Raw genomic sequence first — 18,874 nt, 5'->3', positions numbered from 1 at the left:
TATTACATGTTGTAATAAACTCCCTTATATATAAGCCTTTCCTGTATGTACATTCATAGAAATTGAGTTGCTTAGTCAAAGAAGATGTATATATTTTTTTCCATTTTATTTTATTTATTTACTAGAGGCCCGATGCATGAACATTCATGCAAGAATGGGCCTTCCTTCCCCTGGCTGCTGGCACCACCTTTGCTCTGGCTGGAGCCCCCCCCCCCCCCCTCGGCCCAGAGCCGCCTTTCCGCCTTCCCACAGGCCCAGAGTGGCTGGGGTGGTGCGGAACACCTGCGTCATCGCAAGCGTCCCGCCCCTGGCCACTCGGCACCCACGTATGCAAATTAACCCTCCATCTTTGTTGGGTTAATTTGCATACTCACTCCTGATTGGCTGGTGGACATCACAAAGGTATAGTCAATTAGCATGTTACTCTTTTATTAGGTAGATTTTTTAAATCTTTATTGTTGAAAGTATTACATATGTCCCCCTTTCCCTGCCCCCCCATTGAATTCTTCTAGCTAGCCCACACCTCCCACCCCAGACCTTCACCACCCTATTGTCAGTGACCATGGGTTATGCATATATGCATACAAGTTCTTTGGTTGATCTCTTCCCAACCACCCAATCTCCCCTGCCTTCCCTCTGAGGTTCGAGATGTATATTTACATTTAGTATTTTAGTATTGAAATTTCTCTCATTTATGTTTGTTGTAATTAATCTACATTCTTTCCTTGCTGTTTGAATTTTATTTTATACTAGAGTCCGGGTGCACGAAATTCGTGCACGGGGGGGGGGGGGATTGTCCCTCAGCCCAGCCTGTACCCTCTCCAATCTGGGACCCCTCGAGGGATGTCCGACTGCCCGTTTAGGCCCGATCCCGGTAGGATTGGGCCTAAACGGGCAGTCGGACATCCCTCTCACAATCCAGGACTGCTGGCTTCCAACTGCTTGCCTGCCTGCCTTCCTGATTGCCCCTAACTGCTTCTGCCTGCCAGCCTGATCACCCCCTAACCACTCCCCTGCCAGCCTGATTGGTGCCTATCTGCTCTCCTGCCAGCCCGATTGACCCTAACTGCCCTCCCCTGCTGGCCTGGTCACTCCTAACTGCCCTCCCCTGCCAACCCGGTCACCCCTAACTGCCCTCCCCTGCAGGCCTGGTCCCCCCTAACTGCCCTCCCCTGCAGGCTTGGTCCCCCCCAACTGCCCTCCCCTGCTGACCCGGTCACCCCTAACTGCCCTCCCCTGCAGGCCTGGTCCCCCCTAACTGCCCTCCCCTGCAGGCCTGGTCCCCCCCAACTGCCCTCCCCTGCAGGCCTGGTCCCCCCTAACTGCCCTCCCCTGCAGGCCTGGTCCCCCCCAACTGCCCTCCCCTGCAGGCCTGGTCCCCCCTAACTGCCCTCACCTGCAGGCCTGGGTCCCCCCCCAACTGCCCTTCCCTGCAGGCCCGGTCGCCCCCAACTTCCCTCCTCTGCCAGCCTGGTCACCCCTAACTGCCCTCCCCTGCTGGCCATCTTGTGGCAGCCATCTTGTGTGTTGGAGTGAAAGTCAATTTGCATATTACTCTTTTATTAGATAGAATATTTTAACTCAATTGAGGTATAATTCAAAACCACACAATTCATTTATTTTAAATGTACATTTCAGTGGTTTTTAATATATTCACAGGGTTGTGCATCCATCATCACAGTTAATTCTCAAACATTTTTATTATCCCCCAAATATGGCTGTTACCCTCCAATCCTCTTTTCTCACCCTTTTATCTAGGAAGCATCTAAGCTACTTTCTGTCTGTATAGATTTATTTATTCTAGACATTTAACAAAAATGAAATCATACAATAAGTGGGATTTTGTGACATTTATTTTAATGCTTTTTGTTATTCTCTTTTATTTTTCTATATGTTTTATATCCCTTTTCCAGTGTTGAGGGATATATGTTTATTTTATGTGTGTTGAGGAAAACAATACACACATACACACACACACACAGTTGTGTGTGAATTGATTTAGTGATTACTTTCAGATTTTTCTAAACCAATCTTTAATTCCTACTTATCTAATTGTCAGAGTTAAGTCTGAAATGAATGGAATATTTTGGGTCTGATGTTTGCTTACTTTTTAACTTCATTTTAAGATGTGATGTTTAGTGTACTTTCATCCTGTACTCTTACTCCTATTAAGCCTTTTATTGGTATGCGGTAATTCTGAGCTGTTGTGTCACAGTGTTAATTTTATGAGAGCTTTTCAATTTAGAAACTGTCCTTGATTTTTGCATTATTTTTAGCTTGTCTACTTTCTAGTAAATTAAGTTTAAATACATTTATTCAAATAAATAACTATTAAAAGTTATCTCTACATTTATTGTTTTCAATGTGCACTATTCATGTTTTTATACTAAGACCACCCTTAAGATTCTTTTAATTTATGATAGTTCCCCTTCTCCTCCCCCCACCATGCTATTGGTAATTGAAGAAATTAGATCATTTGTCTTACAGAATTTTCCACATTCTGTATTTGGCTGATAGCTCTTAACTTTAGACTTTTTAAAATGGGGGCAGTCGCTTAAGAAGGAAATAATGCTGCAAATCACCTATTTCCCTTGATATACCCCTTATTTCCAGGGCATGTTATTGTCATGATCAAGGTAATCTTCTTTATAGTAGTGATAGTGTTGATGAGTCTTGAATCATGATTTGACTTTGCTACTTGTTGTCTGCCAAAAGTACTTATTCTAGAGTTTGGCAAAGGAATCAAGTCCAATCTAAAGGTATCATTTGAACTATCACAATGGTCATTGTAACAATTTTAGTATATGATCAGGGCTTTAGTTTCATAATTCTGTTCCGCTCCATCTAATACAAATGTGACTGCTCTGTTCCTAGTCCTAAAGCTAATGAAGGATTATTTTTCATTATCTTGTTCTACTCCTAAGAATCATTTATATAGAAGCAGAGGCTAATTATTATTGACTCATCTGCTTTATCTTGCAAGAGAAAGACAAGTGAATACCTACCTACATACATACATACATACATACATACATACATATATACTTACCACCTAGATTTGATAGTTATCATTTTGCTATATTTATCATCCATGTATCCACCCATCTATCCATGTTACTTTTTTTGATGCATTTTAAAGTAAGTTGCAGATGTCAGCACACTTTACTTCCTAAAACTTCAATATGCATATCATGAACATTATATTATAATAATTTTTATCTTTTTTGAGGTATAATTTTATACATAGAAATCACAAATTTAATTGAACTATTGATGAATTTTGAATTTTGATGCAATCTGGACCTCTATTAAAATATAGAATATGCCCTGGCTGGTTTGGCTTAGTGGATAGAGCATCAGCCTGCGGATGGAAGGGTCCCAGGTTCAATTCCCGTCAGGGGCACATGCTCGGGTTGCAGGCTGGATCCCCAGTAGGGGGCATGCAGGAGGCAGCCGATCAGTGATTCTCTCTCATTATTGATGTTTCTATCTCTCTCTCCCTCTCCCTTACTCTCTGAAATCAATAAAAATATTTTTAAAAATATATAGAATATTACTTCACTCAATTAAGTTCTTCATATCCTTTCCCAGTCAGTGCTGCTCAGGTCAACCACTGATCTGATTTTTTTCATCATATTTTAGTTTTACTTGTTCAAAATTCAATATGAATGTAATTATACTATATGCACTCTTTTGCATATTGCTTTTTTATTTAGCATAATGTTTTTGAGAATCATCCATGTTGTTGCATCTGTCAGTAGTTTTTAATTGTTTAGTAGTATTCTATTTTATTAGTATACTAGAGGCCTGGTGCATGAAATTCATGCACGGGGGGGGATGTCCCTCAGCCCAGCCTGCATCCTCTCCAATCTGGGACGCCTCGAAGGATGTCCAACTGCCTGTTTAGGCCCAATCCCAGTAGAATTGGGACTAAACGGGCAGTTGGACATCCTTCTCACAATCCAGGACTGCTGGCTCCCAACTGCTTGCCAGCATGCCTTCTTGATTGCCCCTAACTGCTTCTGCCTGCCACCCTGATCACCCCTAACCACTCCCCTGCCAGCCTGATTGATGCCTAACTGCCCTCCCCTGCAGGCCTGGTCACCCCTAACTGCCCTCCTCTGCAGGCCTGGTCCCCCCCAACTGCTCTCTCCTGCAGGCCTGGGTCCCCCCCCCAACTGCCCTTCCGTGCAGGCCTTGTCACCCCCAACTTCCCTCCTCTGCCAGCCTGGTCACCCCTAACTGTCCTCCCCTGCAGGTTTGATCACCCCCAACTGCCCTTCCTTGCAGGCCTGGTCCCTCCCAACTGCCCTCCTCTGCTGGCCATCTTGTGGCGGCCATCTTGTGTCCACATGGGGGCATCCATCTTTGACTACATGGGGGTGGCCATCTTGTGTTGGAGTGATGGTCAATTTGCATATTACTCTTATTAGATAGGATGACAGTTTCGTTTTTTTATTCTCTTGTTGTTGGACATCTTGGCTGTTTCTAGTTGGTTGTATATAAAGTTGTTAGGGCCATACTTATACTAATTACTAGAGGCCCGGTGCACGAATTCATGCACCAGTGGGGTCCCTCAGCCTGGCCTGCAGGATTGGGCCGAAACCGGCTCTCCAACATTTTTGAGGGGTTCTGGATTGCGAGAGGGTGCAGGCCAGGCCGAGGGACCCCACTGGTGCACGATCGGGGCTGGGGAGGGAAGCGGGAGGTTAGCAAGCCCATCTCAGTCCCGATCGGCCGGAACCCAACAGCAAGCTAACCTACCGGTTGTAGCGTCTGCACCCTGGTGGTCAGTGCATGTTATAGCAAGCAGTTGAGCGGCCTTAGCATATCATTAACATATTATGCTTTGATTGGTTGAACAGCCGACAGGTCAACTGGACACTTAGCATATTAGACTTTTATTATTTAGGATTATGTTGTACATATGTTCTTTATTTTCTTGGGTACACACATATGAGTGGAGTTTCTAGGTGATAGGACAAATATATATTTAATTTCATAAGAAATTGCAAGACATTTTTCCAAAATGGTTGTCATTTTACACTCCTACCAACATTTTGTGATAGCTTTTTTTTAAGCAAAAAAGAACATTATTTTAATCATCCTAGTGGTTGGATAGTGGTATTTGTGATTTTTATTTCCCTGATGACTATTTTTGCTATTTTCTCTCTTTCAGACAGTCCGGCATGGTTTTCCTTATCAGCCCACAGCATTAGCCTTTGATCCAGTTCAGAAAATCTTGGCTATTGGGACGAGAACAGGTGCTATACGAATGTATCCTTAAGTTTTTGTTCACTACTTGCTATTTTAATAACAATTATATTTCCTTAAGTATTCAGGTGAGTGAATATATTTGTAACCATATAAAAATTATTGTTTTTTTTTAGAACTAACAATTGTGAAAACCAGCATTGTCAAATTTATTGGCCTATTTTTAAATATTCTTACTAGAGGCCCAGTGCATGGATTCGTGCATCAGTGGGGTCCCTTGGCCTGGCCTGCACCCTCTCACAATCCGGGACCCCTCAGGGGATATTGGAGGCCTGGTGCACGGATTTGGCCTGATCCTCGCAGGCCAGGCCGAGGGACCCCACTGGTGCACGAATCCATGCACCAGGCCTCTAGTATGCATATAAAATCTTTGCCATCTGTATAAGAAATAATACAGAGAAATCCCATGTATTCTTTACCCAACTTCTAATAGTAACATCTTATTAAACTATAGTGTAATATTACAACAAAGTTATTGATATTGATACACTCAAGGTACAGACCATTTCTATCATCACAGTGATTCCTCATGTTACCTTTTTGTTGTTATTTTTAATCCTCATCTGAGGATATTACTTCCATTGATTTTTAGAGAGAATGGAAGGAAGAAAGAGAGAGAGAGAGAAACATAGATGTGAGAAAGATACATGGATTGGTTGCCTCCCGCATGCACTCTGATTTGGGCCAGGGGTTAGCCTGCAGCCAAGGTACATGCCCTTGACTGGAATCGAACCCAAAACCCTTCAGTCTGAGGGCCCATGCTCTAACCAGTGAGAAAAATCAGCCATGGCTTCATGTTACCCTTTTTAAAAAATATGTTCTTATTGATTTCAGAGAGTAGGGGAGAGAGAGAGATAGAAACATCAATGATGAGAGAGAATCATTGATTGGCTGCCTCCTGCACGCCCCCCACTGGCAGCCCAGGCATGTGCCCTAACCAGCAATTGAACCAGAACCTCCTGGTTCATAGGTTGACGCCCAACCACTGAGTGCATGCCAGTCAGGCTTATGTTGCCCTTTTATAGTCATACCCTAGCTCTCCAATTCTCCTACCCCCACACATGACTCCTGACAGTCACTAATTTCTTTATTTGTCTGTTAATTCTATCAAATTCTGAGAGTAGATTAAATTTGGTTCTCCAACTCTATTTCTGTATATATTTATTTTTCTTTCCAGCTCTATTAGTTTTGCTTCCTGTTTTTCAGGGCTCTGCAGTTTGGTGTGCACATATGTATGACTAGAGGCCCAGTGCACGAACTCATGCATTGGTGGGGTCTAGCCAGCCCGGCCCCAATCTGGGTGGATCAGGGCTAGACCTGTTGGGAGGAGGAAACATCAGGAGGTTGGCCAGCCAGCCTGCCCCGATCAGGGCCTGATGAGGGCCGGGCTGGCAAGGGGGAGGGGCTGTGGGCAATTGGCTGGTTGGCCCCGCCCCCAATTGGTGGTGGGGAGTGATCGGGGGTGGGGCCAGTTGGGGAGAGGGGCCATGGGCAGTTGGCCGGCCTGCCCTGCTCCTGATCGGAGTGGAGGGGCCAATTGGGGGCAGAGCTGGCTTGGAGGAGGGGCCACAGGGTGGTGGGGGCCCATTGGGGGTGGGGCCAGGTGGGGGGACGGGCTGCAGGTGGTTGGCCAGCTGGCCCTGCCCCTGATCAGGGTGGGAGGGGCCAATCTAGGGTCGGACGAGGGGAGGGGCTGCAGGAGGTTGGCTGTCTGCCCCCCCACTATTGGGGAAGGGGGGGCAATCAGGGATGAGGCCGGCCAGGGGGAGGAGGCCTCGGAAGGTTGGCCACTGGCCCCACCCCTGATTGGGGTAGGGGAAGCCAATCAGGGACAGGACCGGCTCGGGGGAGGGTGCGGGAGGTTGGCCGCCGGCCCCACCCCTGATTGGGCCAGTTCACTGGCCTAAGTGGTCATCATAGCGACCAGTCATTCCGGTTGTTATGGCATTCTGGTCGCTGGCTTTTTATATATATAGATTGTTATGTCTTCCTGGTAGATTGATTCCTTTATCCTACCTTATAAAAGAGAAACATGCAAATTGACCGCACCTTCGCTACGCCCACAGCCAATCAGAGCGAACAAGATGGTGGTTAATTTGCATATGCGGGCGCTGAGCGGCCTGGGTCCAGGAAACATCCTCCGGACCTAGGCCGCGCCTAGCCTGTAGGCCCGTGCTTAGGTCCTGAGCGGCAGGGGTCCCAGAACGCCCCCTGGCCACTCGAAGCCTATGGGTGTAGGCGTCAAGCCCCGCCCCCAGGGGCTTACAAAGGCTCCCGCACGAATCTGCGGTTTGGGGCCACGCCCCCAGCCAGGCGCCTAGGACCGGGGGCTGCTGCTGGCCTCTGGGGTGTGCCGAGACCCTGGTGGCCACTGCTGCGTGCTGCCCAGGGTACCTGTATGCCCCGAGCCTGAGGCCCATGGTGGGGCTGGCTGCTGGCCTTGGGGTTTTAATTCTTTTATGTTAAACTTACCTATGGCATTGTATTTGAAGTGAGTTTATTATAGACAACATGGATCATTTTTTCTGTTTTATTCTTTTTGAGGTATAATTGACATATAATGCTGTGTTTGTTTCAGGTACAACATAATGATTTGATGTTTGTGAATATGTTGAAATGATCACCACAATAAGTCTAGTTAATAGGCATCACCACATATAGTTACAAAATTTTTCTCTTGTATTTTCCACTATCTTAGTAACTTTCAAATATACAGTACAGTATTATTAACTATAGTTACCATGCTGTGCATTACATCTCCAGATCTTATTTATTTTATAACTGGAAATTTGGACCTTTTGACCATATTACCAATTTGGCTCCCTAATTTCTGAGTCCACAACCGGGACCAAGGTCTCTATGCCTATTACCTGATCCATTTGTGGGCTTGACTCCTCTGGGTCCCTAGGTGTATGGTGATTGCTGATGACAAATCCAAATCCAAACTGGGCTGTAACCACATTCTCAGGTGTACAGAGCTATTTCCATATTGTTTTTGGAGAGCTGGGTGTGAGCCTGCCTTCTCAAAATGGTTCTCTTCATTCTGGGACTGCCCCAGGGTTTCACAATCTCCTACTTGAATCTAGTAGGCTTCCATGAAGGCCACTTTGTCTGTGTATGGATGCCAGATTATTTTTGTTGTGAGGGATGTCTTATTTGGCCATTTTGCTGATATCCCGTGCTATATAATGCAATTTGCATTAACAAAGACTAAGATTTTTCAATTCTTTATTTACAAAAGTTAGGATAACTGAAAAGCAAAATATCAGTTATTAGGTAAGTTAGTTGTTTTTTTTTTTTCTTGTTAGTAGAAGTGCTAATTAAAATGTTAGAATCCTTGACTTTATTTATATTAGACTCGGGAGACCTGGTGTTGATTGTTATTGCCAACATGAAAGTGGTGCAGCTGTCCTGCAGCTCCAATTCTTGATCAATGAGGTAAGGATTTCCTTTTTACTACTTTTCTCTCTCTCTCTCTCTCTCTCTCTCTCTCTCTCTCTCTCTCTCTCACTGCATTCATTGATATAATCTTTTTATATTTTGATTCTAAATGCTTAAAGACATATATGTATATAGTATTATTCATGGTTACAGTTTTCATATAAACGGTACTCTAGTATTTGTCAGTTTATTAAATTTTAAAAGAAAAAGTTGTATATTTTAGAAGATCCTGTTATTGTGTAGAATAATTTGTAGATTATGTAAATGTTTTTTAAATATTACTGAAATATTTCATTGCTTCAGTTACAATAAAACTTTTCTTCTATACACTCTCTGCCCACCAACTTAAATTTTATAATCCAGCACTAGTTTCATGTTTTGTCTTTATACTCCATGAAATAATCTTTTCACTTATGTACCTATGGGCTCTTTTATCTCTGTGTATCTCCACATACATATGTTGGTATATGTATGAATTTGTATATATTTATGTATCCATAGCTATTATGACAATTGGTGCCTACCCTACCCATATTTTATAAACCTATGGTGATTAGGAACTTCCTAAGACAAAATATTTACAAAGTTCAGAAAGGTTGAAGATCTTCTATTAGTTGAGGGCTAATTAAGGCCATCTCAACTCAAATTTTTTTTTTAAGTGGGAAGATGTTTTATTTAGTTTGAATGGCCATCTCATAGCCTTTTATTTTTTTTAAACTAGAGGCCCAGTGCACGAAATTCGTGCACGGGGGGGGGGGGTGTCACTCAGCCCAGCCTGCACCCTCTCCAATATGGGACCTGTTTAGACCTGGTGGGATCGGGCCTAAACGGGCAGTCGGACATCCCTCTCACAATCCAGGACTGCTGGCTCCCAACTGCTTGCCTGCCTGCCTTCCTGATTGCCCCTAACTGCTTCTGCCTGCCAGCCTGATCACCCCCTAACCACTCCCCTGCCAGCCTGATTGATGTCTAACTGTTCCCCTGCCAGCCTGTTTGCCCCCAACTCTGCCGGCCTGGTCACCCCTAACTGCCCTCCCCTGCAGGCTTGATCACCCACAACTGCCCTCCCTTGCAGGCCTGCTCCCTCTCAACTGCCCTCCCCTGCTGGCCTAATCACCCACAACTGCCCTCCCTTGCAGACCTGGTCCCTCCCAACTGCCCTCCCCTCTGGCCATCTTGTGGTGGCCATCTTGTGCCGACATGGGGGCAGGATCTTTGACCACATGGGGGCAGCCATCTTGTGTGTTGGAGTGATGGTCAATCTGCATATTGCTCTTTTATTAGATATTTTTAATAGATTTTTTTTTAAGGAGAGAGTAAGGGAGAGGGAGAGAGAGAAACATCAATGTGAGAATAAAAACATCAATTGGTTGCCTTCAGCATGCCCCCTACTTTGGATTGAGCCCACAACTCAGGCATCGGCCCAGACCAGGAATGGAACTGGCAGTCTTTCAGTGCCCAACCAACTGAGCCACACCGGCCAGGGCGTAGACCTTTTTTTAAAAACAAATTATTTTAATCCTTCAATTACAGTTGAGATACAATATTGTATTACTTTCAGGTATACAATATAGTGAATATACATTTCTATAATTTACTAAGGGTTCACTCCAATAAGTCTAGTACCCCTCTGACACCATACATAATTATTATATTATTGACTATATCCCTATGGTGTACTTCATTCATATCTCTGTGACTGTTTTTCTAACTGGCAATTTGTACACCTTTTTAAAAAATTTATGGTTTAAAGTATTACATATGTCTCCTTTTTCCTCCATTGACCCCTCCCCAGCTACTCCCACCCCCCTCCCCAGCACATGTCTATTTTGTCTAAGTTGTCCATTTTGTTGGAGTAGAGTTGTATTTTTCTAGGAATATGTCCATTACCTCCAGGTTGTCCAGTTTGTTGGAATAGAGTTGTTCATAGTATTTTTTAACAATCCCTTGTATTTCTGTGGGGTCTGTTGTTATTTCTCCTCTTTCATTTCTGACTTTGTTTATTTGGGTCCTCTCTCTTTGTTTCTTGGTGAGCCTGGCTCGAGGTTCATCAGTCTTGTTTATCCTTTCAAAGAACCAGCTCTTGATTTTGTTGATCTTTTGTATTTTTTTTTTTTTTTGGTCTCTCTGTTGTTTATTTCCATTCTGATCTTTATTATTTCCTTCCTTCTGCTTACTCTGGGCTTTTCTTGTTGCTCTCTTTCTAATTCTTTGAGTTGTGGGGTTAGATTATTTATGTATGTATGTATTTATTTATTTATTTATTTATTTATTTATTTATTTTGAGTTAGCCCTGTAGAGCTATGAACTTCCCTCTCAGGACTGCTTTCACTGTGTCCCATGGATTTTGGATTGTTGTGTTTTCATTGTCAGTTGTTACCAGGATGCTTTTTATTTCTTCTTTGATCTCTTTGGTAACTCAGTCATTGTTTAATAGCATGCTATTTAGCCTCCAAGTGTTTGGGTTTTTATCATTGTTTTAATTGTAGTTGATTTCTAATTTTATACCATTGTGATCTGAGAAGATGCTTGATATGATTTCTATCTTCTTGAATTTGAAGAGACTTTGCCTATGCCCCAATATATGGTCTATCTTGGAAATGTCCTATGTGCACTTGAGAAGAATGTATATTCTGTAGCTTTGGGGTGAAATGTTATGAAGATGTCAATTCCATCTGATCTAGTGAGTCATTTAGGATTGCTATTTCTTTGCTGATTTTTTTTGTTTAGAGGATTTATCGAGTAGTATCAGTGAGATTTTAAAGTCTCCTACTTTGATTGTATTGCTGTTGATGTCTTACAGAAGTTTTTTTAAATGTATTATGGTGCTCCTATATTGGGTGTACATATGTTTACCAAAATTATATCCTTAAATTGCTCCCTTTAGTATTATGAAGTGGCCCTCCTTATCTCTTGTTATGGCCTTCACTTTGAGGGCTGTTTTGTCAGATATAAGTATTGCTACACAAGCTTTTTTTTTTTTTTCCATTTCCATTTTCCTGAAAAAACTTTTTCCATTTCTTCACTATCAGTCTGTGTGATTCTTTGTTCTGAGGTAGGTTTCTTGTAGACAGCAAATATATGGGTCATATTTTCTTAGCCATTCAGCTACCCTGTGTCTTTTGATTGAAGCATTTAATCCATTACATTTAAGGTTATTATTAATAGGTACTTTTTGTAGCCATTTTTATTCTTTGTACCTGTATTTCTTCTTCCCTTCCTATTTCTTTTTATGGAAGTCCCTTTAGCATTTATTGCATTGCTGTCTTGGTGGTAATAAACTCCCTTATGCTTTTTTTGTTTGTGAAGCTCCTGATTTCACCTTCAATTTTGAATGATAGCCTTGCTGGGTATAGTAGTCTTGGATTCAGTCTCTTGCTTTGCATCACTTTATATATTTCATTCCATTCCAATCTGGCCTGATGTGTTTCTTTTGAGAAATCAGTTGATAGTCTAATGGGAAATCCCTTGTAGATAACTTTCTGTCTCTCTCTGGCAACCTTTAAGATTCTTACTTTGTTGTTGATTTAATTATGATGTGCCTTGGTGTCAGTCTTTTTGGATTCATCTTGTTTGGGACTCTGTGAGCTTCTTAGATTTTTGTGAGTTTTTTCTTCCAAAAATCAGGGAAATTTTCTGTCATTATTTCTTCAAACAGATTTTCTAGTACTTGTTTAGCTTCCTCTCAGTCTGGCACCCCTATTACGTGGATGTTGTTTCATTTCATGTTGTCCCATATCTCCCTTAGGCTCTTCTCCTGCTTTTTATTTTTCCAGTTGCTACTCTGCTTGGGTGTTTTTATCTACCTTTTCTTCTGACTCACTGATGTGATCCTCAGCTTCTTCTGGTCTACTGTTGATATTTTCCATTGTGCTCTTTATTGCAGCTATGTCATTCTACATTGCCTCTTGATTCTTCTTCAGTTCCTTTTGATTCTTACACATGTTAAATTGTCTTCCATCCTTTACAGCATCCTTATAACTATGGCTCTGAATTCTTTCTCTGACAAATTGCTTGCCTCCATTTTGTTTATTTCCTTTTCTGGTGATTTCTTCTTTTCTTTCATATGGGATTGTTTCTTTGTCTCTTCATTTTTGTTATTCCTTTGTGGTTGTTTCTATTTACTAGATCAAACTTCTATGTCACCCAGATTTTTTTGAGTTTGTTTTATATACTAGATGTTTTGTGGGAATCAGTGGTGCATTCTCTCAAGTCTTCTGGGCTGCATGTCCTTGGGAAGCCCCCTACTTGTGATATTTGGGTTCTCTTGGTGTAGTTGGGTCTTGAGTGTTATTGTCCCATTCATGGATGGAGTCTCCTCTCAGGGTGTCTGGTTATGAGGCTCACTCTGTACCATGTTGACCAAACAGCACAAAATACAACTCAACAAGACACGACACAAAGGGAACAAAAGACGAATGTACTCATGACACCGATAACCCCAATAAAAGTGACCACCAGAGAAAAGAGAATTAGGAGAGAGAAAATGGAGCAAAAATGATGTTGAGAAAAGAAAAAAAGTAGGGGAGAAAAGAAAAAGAAAATAAAAGTGAAAACTATATGCTAGTATATTGGGAGAAAACACCACAAAATAAACAAATAAACCAATAATGCAAACAACAAACATCCAGAAAAGGGGGGGGGCAGAATCTGTAGAGGCAGAGATTATACAGAAAGTAAGCTTAAGGAATTGAATGAATAGGGGAAGGACCACGGTTTAGTATAGAGAAGGTAGAAGGAGAATGAGTAGATAAGAAGAAAACTAAAAAACAAAATAATCAATAAATAAAAAATAAGATAAAAGAAACAAAAAAATTTAATTTATTCATCTATTTTTAGAAAAGGAGAATTGAGAGAGCAGATTATCTTGAGTTTAGTGAGTGAAACTAATTGAGCAATTAGGAGAAGAAGAGAGCAAGAGAGGAAAAAGAAAAGCATTTAAAAAATTGGATAGCGAAGAAAGAGAAAAGAGAAGGGTGCATGAACATGGAGCAGGGGTGAGGAAATTAGATATGAGTAAGCCAACAGAGCCTACAATGCTAATAACGTCAAGAAAGCAGATAAAGAAGACCAATTTTTAACAAGGGGTAAAAAGAAAGGCGAGAGAAAAACTAAAGCGGGGACAGGAGAAGAGAAACAGGATGAAAAAGGGAGAAGTGCCCTGGCTTATTTGGCTCAGTGGATAGAGCATCGACCTGCGGACTGAAGTGTCCTGGGTTCAATTCCAGTCAATGGCACATGCCTGGGTTGTGGGCTCAATCCTAAGTGGTAGGCATGCAGGAGGCAGCTAAACAGTGATTCTCATCATTGATGTTTCTATCTCCCTTTCCATTCTTCTCTGAAATCAAATAAAAAATATATTTTTTTTAAAAAGAGAAGTGAGGAAGAAAAGGATAAAAAAAGAAAAACTACGAATAAAATAATGTTAAAAAATAAAAATAGAATGAAGAATGTAAATATTTCTCTCTTTTCCGCATCCAGCATGGCTAGAGAGCAGTCCGGTTCCTGAGTAGGGGCTCCTGGGGATTGAGAAAATGAAAGAAAGAGACAGACACAGAGATGGAAGGAAAAATCTGGGGCTGGGTAGGACCACTGTCCTCTGATGGAGAGACAGGGACCCAGAGCCAATACAGCATGTTTATTTTATGTAGCAAAAACCAGGAAGTTTTACTAAAAGTCAAGACAAAGGAGATTATGTGCTTTCTTAGGTGGGCCTGAGTTGTATTCATTCCTGGTGCTTGGCTGGATTTAGATAACAAAACCCACCCCCCTGGCACCTGGGCTGAAGGTCAAGCTGACAACACTCCTGCCTCTGGCAAGGAGTGTTTCCAGGACATGGCTCTGCCAATGCCACTGGATTCAGCTGACAATAATTAAAGAAATGCTCATGTGTCTTCCCAGGTGCTCTCTACAGAAGAAAAATAATACAAAAAGTAAAAGATAAAAAACAAAAATGAAAAAAAATTTAAAAGATAAAAAAGTGAAGTGTCGTTCACTTCAGCCGAGTTTTAATGCTTCATGGGGGCTGGTTTAAGACCCCATTCTACTATCTGTCTGCCACTTCCCAGTTTCCTGTTAGGTAGTCAGCACCGTGTTGAAGTTCCCAGCGATCTACTGCTCCTCTGTGTCTGTCTCCACAGCCTTGGTTGCAAGCAGGCGGGACCAATCTGCCCACTTTGTTTGTCTGCCTGCTGCCAGTCTTAATTTACTCCAGTGTCTATTTCTGACATGGGCTTTAGGTGGGGGTGTTGCTGTATTAGTTTCTGGACCAAATGGCCCCTCAACCCAGTCCCCGAGGGCTCCCTGGGGCTATTCAGAGTCTTTGTATCCTCTGCAAAGCTTGAGGCTGGGTGCAGCTGCACTAGCTGCCCTAAGGCTGCTGGAAGGGGCTGGCTCTTCAGGATAAAAAGGGCTGCTTAAGTTTGGAGAGTCCAGAATGTGTCAGTGCCAGATTCCTGGTCACCTCTCCCTGTTCTGCACTGTTTCACATCCTCTCCCCAGCCTCCACAAAACTGCACCTCCACCTGCATCGCAGCCTCAGTGAGTGTTTGTAATTGAAAGGTCCTATGAACTGGGTTTAGCAAATAAAAGCAAGGACAAAACAGACAAAACAACCATGCCACTGCGAATTTCTCTCCCCCCAGGAAAGGGAAAACATTTTTAAAAACATCTATATAATAAAGAGGTAATATGCTAATTGGTCCTAACGTTGTCACAGTCACGACCAGGCTGCACGCCTGCGTGCAGGCCCATGGCACTGCCCAGCCCGGAGGGGGTATCAGGATGGGGGCAGGGCCTCAGCAGAGAGCTCTCAGCACTCCTGCACCAGGGTCTGAAGGTGCAGAAAGGAAGGGAGAGCACATAGGCAGTTAGGAGGTTTAGGCTAGGAGGGGAGAGCAGATAGGCAGTTAGGGGGATCAGGCCAGTAGGGGAGAGCAGATAGGCAGTTAGGGGGATCAGGCCAGTAGGGGAGAGCAGATAGGCAGTTACAGGGATCATACAAAGAGGGGAGAGCAGTTAAGGGGATCAGGCCAGGAGGGGAGAGCAGTTAGGGCCATCAGACCTGCAGGGGAGCAGTTAGGTGCATCAGTCAGACAGGTGAGTGCTTAGGAGCCAGTGGTTCTGGATTGTGAGAGGGATCCCAGATTGGAGAGGGTGCAGGCCAGGCTGAGGGACCCCCCCCCATGCACGAATTTCGTGCACCGGGCCACTAGTTTTATTATAATAGTCATTAGTATTTATAATGACAACCTTTTTGAAGTCTCATTTTTACTGCTTGAGAGATCTCAGCCTTTTTCCTTCTGCATGTGTACTGGCTGGCATAAATTGTTTCCTAGTATTTCCTCTGGGTCTGATTTTCTGAGAATTGTCTTTATAGTCCTATACTTTTCTCTGTGCTACATAACTAAGAAAATATAAAGACAAGCATTGGACATCTTTCCATTGTTTACATGTTTATCCTAAACTACTCACCTTGATCTACTTCACACTCTACTTCTATACTTTTCCCCAGAATTCCAAGTTTCTGACATCATGACTGCTGTTTTCATAGTTTTTAATCTTTTCATAGATCTTCTGTAGTAGTGCTTCTTATATATTCACTTTGCTTGAAAATGAGCCCTAGTCACACTAATAATGTGTTCTTTCATGTGCCCTATCTCTGTTGGTGCTGTTATGCTCACTGATCCTGTTCATTTCCCTCCAATGATAAATTACTTCCTAGTTTTTTCATAGAATTAATAATACTGACTTCCTCCCTAGACTTACTTAGCTATTACTCTAAAATATCATTGATAGCCCTAACCGGTTTGGCTCAGTGGATAGAGCGTCGGCCTGCAAACTGAAGGGTCCCAGGTTCGATTCCAATCAAGGGCATGTACCTTGGTTGCGGGCACATCCCCAGTACGGGGTGTGCAGGAGGCAGCTGATCAATGTTTCTCTCTTATCGATGTTTCTAACTCTCTATCCCTCTCCCTTCCTCTCTGTAAAAAATTAATAATATATATATTTTTAAAAATAAAAAATAAAATATTATTGATATATGTTGCTTTAATTCCATTGCCTTTGGCATATTATATCTTTTGGATAGAACATAACTATTTATTGTGAAGAATGTTTTATTAATTTCCTATATTACATTTTATCCTCACCCTATCCCAAGTGAATTTCCACTTTCCTGAGAAATGAAATCAGTATCTTATATTTAAATAGTAATAATTTTAACTAATTAAGCACTTCCAAGCAATCCTAATAATTTGACAGTTTGTATAGGGTACATTTTATTGCATGGAATGTAATTATCTGTGAGTTCATATTCAAGTGTATATATCAACAAATACCCCTTTGAACATGAGTATTTCTACATTTATATACCAACATGCAAATTATACAAATTTTTAAACATTTTCAAAGGGATATACTCTTATTATGATTGGTGTCTTAAAAGTGATTCTTCTTTGAGGCTAAAATCACAGGTATAGGATATAAAGAGGACCATCATAGGATACATGAGTATTTTTATCTTAGGAATTCTTATGAAAAAACACTTAGATTCCTATTTTCTTCTCTAATTCCTGAAGAAGGAATATATTTTAGGAATTTTAATATAGTTCTTCTAGCATCTAAATGGGATAATGATTTTGATATCTGTGATTGATGTTATAAACTAATGAAACATTACTTGTAATAGAGTACTTTGGAAAATATGGAAAGAATTTTAGGTATCTCAGGATCACCATGATTCTGTAAGAACACTTTTGCAGAACACATTTTGATAGCTTTAGGCTTCATCAAGCTTTAGGCAAGCAGTGACATTTTTAGCTGGGAAACTCATAATTGTAAAAGTTCTAATGTCATTTAAGATGATATTACTGAACTCAGTGAAATAAATAGTTTGTGTGCGTATATATATGTGTATGTGTACACACACACACACACACACACACACATATATATATATATATATATATATATATATATATATATTTATTTATTTATTTATTAGAGGCCCAGTGCATGAATTCGTGCACGTGTGGGGTCCCTAGGCCTGGCTGGTGATAGGGCCTATTGGGGCTGGGCTGATCGAAACCAGGCCAATCGGGGCCTGCCAGCCGGAGGGGAGGGAGGGGGAGAGGGATCACAGGAGGTTGGCTGGCCACAGGAGATTGGCTGTGGGAGCACACTGACCACCAGGGGGCAGCTCCTGCATTGAGCGTCTGCCCCCTGGTGGTCAGTGCATGTCATAGCTACTGGTCTACTGGTCGTTCCAGTCGTTTAGTCGTAATTGTCACTTAGGCTTATATATATATAGGTACGGTATCTGCCCTATTAACTAGAAAATAGCCTATTGTATTTGAAATAGGATTTATGTGTATTTGGAGGTTTTGTATAAAAAGAATCTCAACATTATTTTTGAAGTTGTACTGAATTCTAGTTGGAAAAATGTTTTCTTTTATTATAAACTAGAGGCCCGGTGCACGAAATTCGTGCACGGGAGGGGGGGTTGTCCCTCAGCCCAGCCTGCACCCTCTCCAATCTGGGACCCCTCGAGGAATGTCCAACTGCCCGTTTAGACCCGATCCCACCGGGATCGGGTCTAAACAGACAGTCAGATATCCCTCTCACAATCCAGGACTGCTGGCTCCCAACTACTCGCCTGCCTGCCTTCCTGATTGCCCCTAACCGCTTCTGCCTGCCAGCCTGATCACCCCCTAACCACACCCCTGCCAGCCTGATCGACGCCTAACTGCTCCCCTGCCAGCCTGTTTGCCCCTAACTGCCCTCCCCTGCAGGCCTGGTCACTCCTAACTGCCCTCCCCTGCAGGCCTGGTCCCCCCCAACTGCTCTCCCCTACAGGCCTGGGTCCCCCCAACTGCCCTTCCCTGCAGGCCCGGTCACCTCCAACTTCCCTCCTCTGCCGGCCTGGTCCCACCCAACTGCCCTCCCCTGCTGGCCTGATTGCTCACAACTGCCCTCCCTTGCAGGCCTGGTGCATGGGTGGGGGCCAGCTGGTTTGCCCTGAAGGGTGTCCCAGATCAGGGTGGGGGTTCCCTTGGGGCGTGGGGTGGCCTGGGCGAGGGGCCTGTGGTGGTTTGCAGGCTGGCCACACCCCCCAGCGACCCAAGTGAAGGCCCTGGTATCTGGGATTTGTTTATCTTCT

General features: G+C 42.8%; 1 protein-coding gene across 1 annotated transcript in view; it reads left to right on the top strand.

Moving 5' to 3' along the window:
- Window positions 1-18,874, top strand: part of STXBP5L (syntaxin binding protein 5L) — a gene marked incomplete at its 3' end in the record, with an annotated part of 214,250 nt that overhangs the window by 24,290 nt on the left and 171,086 nt on the right. The window contains exons 3-4 of the mRNA XM_079766307.1: window positions 5,180-5,277; window positions 8,631-8,712. Of these exons, the coding sequence (XP_079622433.1) occupies window positions 5,180-5,277; window positions 8,631-8,712 (180 nt within the window). The remainder of the gene's footprint in view (window positions 1-5,179; window positions 5,278-8,630; window positions 8,713-18,874) is intronic.

Source organism: Cnephaeus nilssonii (assembly GCF_951640355.1).
Source record: "Cnephaeus nilssonii genome assembly, chromosome: 3".
NCBI classification, from domain to species: Eukaryota; Metazoa; Chordata; class Mammalia; order Chiroptera; family Vespertilionidae; genus Cnephaeus; species Cnephaeus nilssonii.
Note: the sequence above shows the minus strand (reverse complement) of the source record. Positions and strands in the feature narration are given on the sequence as shown.